The following is a 9,801-nucleotide window of genomic DNA, read 5'->3' on the forward strand; positions in this document are numbered from 1 at the left end:
TTATCTGCACGTAAACGTGTACGGTTTTCTGGTTTTGACCTATCCCCGAGTTTCTTCATCATTTAAAAGAGAATCTTAAATACCATGGTGCAGAGTGGGGTCTGCGAGATGAGATTCGACCCATCAATGGTCAATAACAGACCAAAGTAATGTAATAATCACGACTGACTAGCTTCGATCACTTAGACTAGCCACAGTGAGAGTAACTTCAACAGTAACTTCAAGTCCAACTAAGCAAATTTGTCTATGTGTCAATAAGTTAATGAAGAGAGCGGTAGTTCTAGTAACTTAGCTAGTTACTGTAACATCACATGTCCCAATGCAGTATGAGTCTATAACATAATAAATGGAGCTTTGCATGACACCACACCTATGTTACTACCCACTATGAAGGTAGTAACATAATCTAGGGATATGTGTATGTTACTAGTGTATGTTACTCTCCATTGTGGCTAGTCTTAATCTTTCTAGGGGGCAGCATTTAAAACAAGTTACTTACGTAAGTAGATAACGGTGGACAACCATAAGAATATAGTTAAGTAGTAACAAAAACAAATAAATCTATAAATCTTTCTTCATTAAATCATATCTGGACACTTGACTATACATTAGAAGCAACATGCATATCCCAACATAGTGCAAGGGCGATGTAAAGAATGATTGAAAAAACACTTCACTTGGCCCTCGCGTCGCTCCCTTCCCAGGGGCGACACGGGCGGCGACCAAGCAGCCAAGGCCTCCGGCCGCCCCACTCCATCCACTCCCTCGCCGTCGCCGGCGCCTCCCGGGGGCAAAGCTCGTGCGGAGCAGGCGACGGCGGGGCTAGTTTCCGCGATGGGCGACGCCTCGCGAGCGGGGATCTCTGGGCGGCGCAGCGGTGGGCGGCGGGTGGCGTAGCGGCGGGCGGAGGACGATGGATGGCGGCGCGTCTGGGACTCCGGCGGGCAGTGACTTCGCCGGCCGTAGGCGCTGGTGGCGGTTGTAAGGCGTCGGCTGCTGCTCGCTTTTGGGGAACGGATCCGCCCGGATCTGGCTTCCCTGTAGCGGTTGCGCCTTGCTCGTCGGCGTTGGATCGCTGGGGCGGCGGCCCCAGGACGTGGTGGTGTCGTCGTGTCCGGCGGCAGCCTGCGAGGCGGTGGATTCGGGGCCCTTGCGCCCGGATCTGGTGGTGAGGCGGGCCGTCGGCCTATGGCGGCGGTCCGGCAGAAGCGTGCCTGCTCCGGTCCACCGGGGTGGCGGGGAGGTGCGTGGGGTCAGGGCAGTGGTGGTGCGGCCCTGCGTGCTGGGCGGCCGCGGTCTCGTCGGCGCCGTTGTGGAGGGAGGTGGGCTGCAGTGGTTTCTGCAGCCGGTGGTGGTTGGCAGCGACGTGCTGCCTTGTCTGCTTGGTCATGTGGCTGGGCGAGGACGGTCGGCATGATGCCGGAGACGGTTTGCTGGGTAGGCTGCGGTGAGGATGGATCTGGTAAGCTCCGAGCGAAAGCCTAGCTCGACCTCGGTCGTTGCCGGCGTTGACGGCGTCCTCGGACGTCGTTCCCTCCTTGGAGGCGTCGTCGTGGAGCCCCTTCACCACCATTGTCGCCTCGGTCTCGGGCTCTCCGAGTGAAAACCCAAGTTTCGACCTTGATTGGAACGGGCATCGGCGGCATTCTTGTCGCTTCCCTCTTGGGGGCGACGCCTTGGAGGTCTGGTCCTCGTCAGCTCGCGGTGGCTCGGGTGGCTTTGTGGGTTCTTCGTCGGCCAGGCGTGTGCGCGACCTCGGGGCCGGTGAGGAAGTCGGAGCAGCGGCTCCGAAGAACATTGTCGTGGAGTGTCTGAACTGGTCGCGTGGGCGGCAGCGTCATCAGCTTAGGTGAAGCGTGGCCTCGGGGCCGGCGGAGAAGTCGGAGCGGCGGCTCTGGAGAGCACCCCTGTGCTGTGGAGTGTCGGTTCTGGTCGTGTGGACGGCGGAGTCGTCGACTCGTGTGGAGTGCGGCCTCGGGGCCGACGTGTGTGAGTTTTTTTTTGTGGTTTGTAAGCCGGAGTGGCGGCTCCGGGTCGTGTGGTGGAGTGGCAACTCTGGTTGTTTGGGCAACAGGGGAGTCGGCTCGCTAGGGACGCAGCCTCGGGGCTGGTGTGTGTCGATGTATCGGTTTTTGGCCAATTTTCCTTATAAATTGGTCAATTCTCTTCTTCTTAATGCAAAGGCAGAGCTTCTGCTGTTTTCTCGAAAAAAAAGAATGATTGAATATTTATTTCTTCGTTGGTCCAAATCGCCTGTTTTTGTGGCGTTGGTTATTGAGGACCAAACTACTTACTAGCACCTCCACCTCATTAGCTGGACTAGCGACAGCTTCCGCACCTTCATCTGCTCCTCCAAATCATTCTACTCAACTACGTACCTATACTCCCAATATGTCCGTCCATGTCTCCTTCTATTAATATACAATTAAAAACTCACCATAAAATTTCATGTTAATTGTAGGAATAAGAATTATTTGAGTCATCGGTCCAAGTTAGAATAACATACTTGAACTTCAGGGGAATTGGCTCAACCCACATAGCAAAAAGAATGAAAGAAAAACATTATCCAATGTTTCTTTATGAAAAGACACATCCCCATAAATGTCTATAACTCCATAAACTAATTGCTTCTTTTGGCCATGTCATCCATTTAGTATATATTCTCCCATGTGTGTGCCCCAACCCCAGGTCTTGAAAGCAAGAAGAAAATGAACACAACTTTTAAGTTGTTGTCATCTTGTTCGTAGCATGTGTACTCTACGCTTTTAGTGAATTCAAGATTCGCATTGAGTATAAAACCATATTATGAAGAGTGGCACAAGCAAAGTACTTTGGTCTGAACTCCATAGACAAATCCTAAGCCAAAAGCCTCAGAAATCCACTCCATAGCCATTTTTTGCATGAGTTTCTCTAAGCCCAAGTAATTTCAATGATCATCCTCTGGTACTAATGAGCCACATGGTTATTCATACTCAGAGAACAAAGCCAGTTTCAACAATTCGGAGCCCTTTTTTTTGTTCCGATACTACCGAGCCATTTCATTTTGAAACATACTTAGATAACTAGGTATTTCATTGATTCAGAAGTGTTGCTAGAAGTTCGCTCACTAATTCGAGGCCATCTTCAGGACAAAGTTCTAGGTGAAGTCACTCGGAACTGCCATTGTCCCCGAACTTCCTTTTTGTGGGAAACGAAAAAATTGTGTTTTCGTTGCAGATGGCAACGACAGGTGAAATTCGTCCTTGTGGGCCACCCATTTCGTTCCTGGCGGCACCCACAGGGTGACAGAAGTGAAATTTCTGGGATCATGATGATAGTTTTGTGATTTAGTAAAAAAGAATATTTTCACCTAAAAAATAAAAAAATATAGGGAAAAAAGACGAAACAGTGTTCGGCCCACTTTACACGTTTTGGAACTGCAAGGCCCATCGAATTCTTAGGGTGCAGAGAGGCCACAAGTTTCTAAAAAGAAAAGGCAGAGAGGCCACAAGAAAATGGAAGCAGCAGCAGCACGAGCGCGAGCACCAATGGCGTCGATCTCGAGCTTGGATTTGGGAAAGATCGTGCCCGGCGCCGGCTTCCTCCTCCACCGCCACGCCGCCGTTCCCAGCGCCCCTGTTCTCCGGGGGAGGAGCGCGAGCGGGCGGTGCGGCCTCGCTGTCTCGGTCTCGTTCTCCAATGGTAGGTCTGCTCCGTGCAATTGTTTGTGATGTTGGAGCTGAGTTCAGTCATAGTAATGAGGTGCGAGGATTCGAATATTAGTATTACTGCTCTTACCGATTTCATGGTCCATTCTGAAGCCATAGCGATTCAGTTGACTCCGGTAATAATTTAATTCCAACTTCTTCGCTACTAATCCTGAGCAGGTAAAATTAGAGATCCATTTGGAGGGAGATCGCATGTAAATGGTGTCCAGTTGGGCGTTGTTGAGATTAATCATGGTGTTGAATATTCAGTTACAAACTTGTAATTTCAGGTGCCTATTTCTGATGTTTAAGTTCAGACTCTGCGCTTGAACATATACTGAAGTAACAATGGCTCATATTTAACGGTGTAGGTTCAGCTGGGCTCTCCCCACTGAGTGACTCGGAGAAGAAATGCCCTGTGGTGATGGAGATCCCGCTGGAAGATATCCGGAGGCCGCTATTTCAAACGCGTGCTAATGATCCCGATAAGGTGCAGGAGCTCATCGACAGCATCCGTGTCATCGGCCTCCAAGTACCTGTGGGCATCTTTTCCTTTAACATTAATTTTACCAAAATTATTTTCTTTTAGCTCATATAAGATAAATTATATTAGAACTTGAATTTTCTTGTGTGGAATGGAGTACATACAAATAAAGTTATAGAGTAGCTAATACATGGCCGACCACTGCTACTGAATTCAGTGATCTCCACACAGTTGTCTGAGGACGTTTGTGCTATGGTTGATTGAGATTCACTTGATTGAGTATGCGTGTCAATATTTAAGTTGGGTTGTTTACATGCATGTTCTGCGTACAACATCACAAAGTACAGATGCATTTTTTGCCCATGAGATCTGGCACTATTATGTCTAGAATAAGATTTTCCAAGCTCATTTTGACATGTGAAGTCTATTCACCTGCGCTCCTCTGAATCAGTCTTAGTTGAAAGGAAGTGTGCCCCTTATGCCCGGATCAGCGGCTTTATTATTTCAACAGAGGCTCTATTATGTCTAAGATTGGATCTAATCTAGGTCTAAACTAGGGCTTTACTTTTGTTATCTTGGCCGTCGAAGTAGAAGGTGCCCCCTTCTGATTCGGGCACACGGGTATTTATACCTGGTCTTGAGTCGGTTGGACGCCTTCCTTTCCTGGTCTCCTAGTTGCGAACACCTTGAGCCTCCCAATCTTGATCTCTGAATGGTCGACGTCTCGGCCTCTTTCCAGTGTGACTGGTGAACTTCCTTTTGCCTGAGGCCTTGATTATAGATGTTCTCTTTAGCATACAAGTTTCGCCCTTTTAGAGGTAACATTAAGGGTTTGAGCGACTCTGAACAGGGCCTGGCATGATGTGGTATGGGTAATTTTAACTTCCCGCCGACATAGACCAGGGCCGGTGAGTTGAGATTCCACCCATTAACAACCAACATCACAATGATGAGACCAAAGGAATGAGTAGCTCCCATCACTCAACCTCTCTAGGAGGCACTTTTTGAAAGAAATAACTGAAATTAGTAGATAACGGTAGACAACAATAAGTCTATAGTTCAGTAAAAAAAAACTAAACCTGTAAATCTGTATCTATTAATTCATATCGGAACACTTGCTAAAGCACTATACATGGCAGAAGCAACATGCACGCATAAAAACAGTGCAAAGACAAAAAAACTAATTGGGGAAAACGACAAGGACGTAACAAATAATTGAGTGTGTCTTTCTTCCTTGGCCTGAAGCACCCATTTTTGTGGAATTGCTAATTGATGACCGAATCGCTTCTATAGCACCTCCACCTCATTATCTTGGACTAGCGGCATCTCCCACTTCGCCATCTCAGCCTCCTACTCATTCTTCTCAACTGTCCGTACTTCCAATATGTCATTCCATGTCTCCATCAATTACTATACTGATTACAAGACTCCCCATAAATCCTCATGTTAATGGGAGAAAATACGAGAGATTTGAGCCAACGGTCCAATCTACAATGCTGCAAATGAACCTCAAGGGGACTGGATCAACTCATGTAGCCAAAAGAAGGAAAGAAAAACACTCTCCAATGTTTCTTTATGAAATGACCCATTCTGAGAAATGTTCATCTACTAATTTCTTCTTTTGGCCATCCCTGCCATTTCATATATAATCTTCCAAGCCTACGTCCCAACCTAGGTCTTTAGAGCAAGAAGAACGTAACATGAAAATACCTCAATAAATGCCAATCGTGCCCCTGATCTCTTCATTCTCCATTCTCAGAGACACAAATTTAATATTATGGAGAGTGTTGGGATTTAAAATGATGGTGAGGGTAAGATTTTTATAACTGTTTGGTTTCTTTGTTTGACCCCCTAGTGACAAACTGTGAACTACAGTAACGGTGAAATATGAAATCCTTAATTTTAATTTATATCAAATATACAAGTCTATCATCATATTTATATATAGGCATTACATTGCCGCAATGCAGTAACACCACACAATATTTAATCTCTAGGGGCTCTTGGACGGAAAACAGGAAGAGCCAATATGCATGCTTTAGATAAACTAGTGTTAGTATAGTATAGGATCTGACTATCAAGTAGAACGTCTGATTTTCAAGTAATTCGGCAACTGAATCTTATTTGATGTAGTCAACGAATAGTTAACCTTTTGCTAAGATTCCTGTTCTTTTTCATGGGGTGATTGCAATCTCGTAATGGCAAATTATGATACAACAGTCAGGGCCACGTATTGAGACAACATGTACGCTTTCGTATGGTAATACAACAAATATATATAGTCTTACAAAACAAGGGAGATGACAAAAACTTATTTTTAGCATGACAAAAACTATTAAGATGATGAGACTATCAAAGGTGAAAGATTATATATATATATATATATATATATATATAGAAACAGAACTATTTATTCACTTGTTAAACACACATGCCGGCTATAATGTCTTGTTGCCATCTTTAGGAGGACAATCCGTTTATTCATGAGACACATGCCTAGCTAGCATTCCAAACATGGCCCAAGCCTAAGATCTACTACATCTTGTTCATACATTGCTAAGATAAAAATAAGCTGACCCTTGTTGGCCATCAGGCACATAGTTTCCTACCCCGCCCATTACAGCTGCAGTAGAACCCATCATCTGCTGCTCACAGCACATTGGCTGCTGGCCCACTTGTTGATTATATATGGAAGGGGAGCACTGAGCTAGGTTGTTCATGACTGCGAACGAGCTCGTCGGAGCCTGCAACCTAAAGCTTGGGTCATTGTTGAGGCTGGTGAAAGAAAGGGTTTGCCGAGGGGCAGAACTATTATTTGCTGCCAATAGCTCGTTGTCATGGAGCCTGACATCATTGATGCTGTAACGCTTTGTCCCTGACAATGCCTTTTTCTCTATTCTCTTGAAAAACTTTTGTGCATGGCTTGAAACTTGGACAGGGGTCTTAGTGGTGACGAAGTGCTTGGATATGTTTTTCCAGTCGCCACGACCATAGACTTCCAGCCCATAAAGAAATGACCTGTGGACATAATGTTCACAAGAATTGTTAGGTTAAATTGTTTACTGAAAGATGAATCGTGCAGTTGTTTTATTGAAGCACCTAGTATAGATTGAAGCAAAGTACCTATTTGACAGGTTCGAATGACTACAGCAACACATGCTTATTTTTGTTGATTTACGGGTACGGGATAGATCGCAAGTATATCAGAAATTCATAAGTGAACGAACATTTTGTAACATATTGATCACCGAAAGATATTACAATTTCAAAATTATCATACCTCTATTTTTCTATAATGAAACGGCAATCATCAAAGTTTATTGATCTGTTTGATTGGGACAAGACGTACCATATTGCAATTTAATGGCCTATTTAACTGCCTTTCTATTTTTTAATCAAGGTCCAATCACATCAAAAATTTAAGGTAGAAAGAAATTTCATCAATATCTAATTTGCAGGGATTAGTATTTATCAAAAATGTAAACTGTAAACGTCCATGTATACATCTAGTAAAGTGCAATATCATTGCAAATTTAACATACTTGCCTCATAAAATTAATTTCAGACACGCTTAATTATCATATGTTGATTTTAAATAAAGGACAACTAAAACTAATGACGACGAAGAGTATAGGCATTGACTAACTTGTGTTCCTCTTTGGTCCAAAACTTTCGTTGATGTGGGGCAACAACTGGTCGATCATTGGAACTATTGTTCTCCAAGACCACCATTTTGTTCTTGTCTACCATCACCGGAGCCTCCTCCGTCTTCCTGATTCTTGTATCCTCCAGTATACAATGAAATGAAAATCCACTAACATCCATGGTCACCTCCTCATCCTCTTGTACCTCAATGTTTTCATTAACAAGGCCGCCCATGCTGTAAATGGAAATTGACAGTGTCCGTGTGTACATTTAGTAAAGTACAATATCATCACAAACATAAGCTGTTGTTATCACATAATAAATTTGCACAACATTTTTAATTAGTATATGTTCGCTGAAAACAAACAACAATTAAAACTACATGACAAAGAAGAGTATACAACCATGGACGAACCTGTGTTCCTCATCGGTCAAAAAACCCCATTGATGTGGGGCAACAATTGGTTGATCTATGGAAATATTGTTCTCCAACACCTCCATCTTGTTGTTGTCTGCCATCAGCGGTGCCTCACCCATCACCGTGATCCTCGTATCCTCCATTGCACAACCAAAGGACAATCCGTTATTGTCCATGATTGTTGTCTCCTCCTCCCGTACCCCAAAGTTTTCATTTGCATGGTCACCCATGGGGTAGACACTGTGTGTGCTGCTACCACCATTCTCCTCCTTCGGTAGCTCATAGTTACCGTTGACAGGGTCACAAAAGGTGAAAATGTTTTGTGGGCTACCACCAGTAACATGGGTCCCCTCCCTCCGCTGGATCATATGCATGTCCATGGCGAGATCAACATAAAGATCTATTACCTGTTTCATGGTCTTTGAAGGAAACAATGCATGGAGAGAATTCACGATGTAGTTGTGCTTCTTGTTATTGTCATCGTCGTCGTACATGATTTTGTTGGTGTTGATCCTAGCAATGAGTGAGCATGCCTCCTCTACATCGGATGAGGTCCACCCCTGGTTGGCTATTGGATCCATGAGAGAGTGGGTAGTTGAACGCTATAGAATTATGAGGAGTATGAACTATGAAGATGGGTTATAGCTTGGGGATGGAGAGACTCTGAGAGTAAGATAGTGTATTTATAGCCATCTTGTGTGCAGTCCTACTTTTGCTAATTAATTTGGCACATTGATAGTTTGTCGGTCCATACAAAAGTAGATTGAACTATAGTCAAGATAAATCGTTTGACCCTTTGAGGAACACGCCAAACTATTCTAAGTTGACCTCGTCATTGTGTCTTTCTTTGAAAAAGATTTTTTTTATTTTGCCAATGCAAGAAGATTGCTAGAAACAACACATGCAGGCCTATTGAGTATTGATCAATTTCGGTCTAGATAGATAGAACATGCATCTTGTGCGCATGCATGACATGTGCTCTCATCTAGAGTGCAAGACTCAAACCATGGTGTCCGCCGCTCTCAAATATGCATGGCACACAGGATATACCCATTCGGTTTTGGTTGCTAGTGACCCATGCATCAGTGGAGTTTTATTGCATACATATGTGCAAATAATAGATTAATATCTCCCCACGATAACTAGGCTGCATATAGGATCCACACATTACCAGCAAATGTAAGCATATCTCTTCTCTTAATTTTGGTGACCATTCTTCCCACACCGAGAGCACGAAATTCCATCTATAGGCAGATTTCTTGGCTTAGGTCATTTAATGGCACTTCATGGTAAAAAAGATTTAATACATGGGCCAATCAATTGTGTACGTATCTAGATATCTTTTTTATGTAGAGATACAAATTAATGACCCATGAGGTCAATAAATTTGACACACTTATCTTACATCTCTCTCCCTCTCTCTCTCTCTCATGTTCAAAATAATTTCAAGATTTCTACATGATATACACAACACATAGAGGTTGCAAAACGAACATAGCTTTTTTAAGTGCATGATGCATCTTCTGGCTATCATATGGGACTATGTGCATACTCATGCACTCATATGC

At 44.2% G+C, this 9,801-nt stretch overlaps 2 protein-coding genes across 2 annotated transcripts; one reads left to right on the forward strand and one right to left on the reverse strand.

Annotated features, from left to right (window-relative positions):
- The first annotated feature begins 3,512 nt into the window (after window positions 1-3,512).
- Window positions 3,513-4,434, forward strand: LOC123153088 (sulfiredoxin, chloroplastic/mitochondrial-like). The gene is made up of 3 exons (XM_044572380.1): window positions 3,513-3,681; window positions 4,058-4,218; window positions 4,402-4,434. Exons 1-3 carry the CDS (start codon window positions 3,528-3,530, stop codon window positions 4,432-4,434), a joined length of 348 nt encoding a protein of 115 aa, XP_044428315.1. The 5' UTR covers window positions 3,513-3,527.
- A 2,131-nt stretch (window positions 4,435-6,565) lies between these two features.
- LOC123154419 (uncharacterized) lies at window positions 6,566-8,866 on the reverse strand. Its single transcript, XM_044573163.1, has 3 exons — window positions 8,231-8,866; window positions 7,817-8,050; window positions 6,566-7,188 (listed from the first exon to the last, which is right to left on the reverse strand). The coding sequence occupies exons 1-3, from the start codon at window positions 8,812-8,814 to the stop codon at window positions 6,717-6,719; spliced, it is 1,290 nt and encodes a 429-aa protein (XP_044429098.1). The 5' UTR covers window positions 8,815-8,866; the 3' UTR covers window positions 6,566-6,716.
- Between the last annotated feature and the right edge of the window lie 935 nt (window positions 8,867-9,801).

Source organism: Triticum aestivum, chromosome 7A (genome assembly GCF_018294505.1).
Source record: "Triticum aestivum cultivar Chinese Spring chromosome 7A, IWGSC CS RefSeq v2.1, whole genome shotgun sequence".
Lineage (NCBI taxonomy): Eukaryota > Viridiplantae > Streptophyta > Magnoliopsida > Poales > Poaceae > Triticum > Triticum aestivum.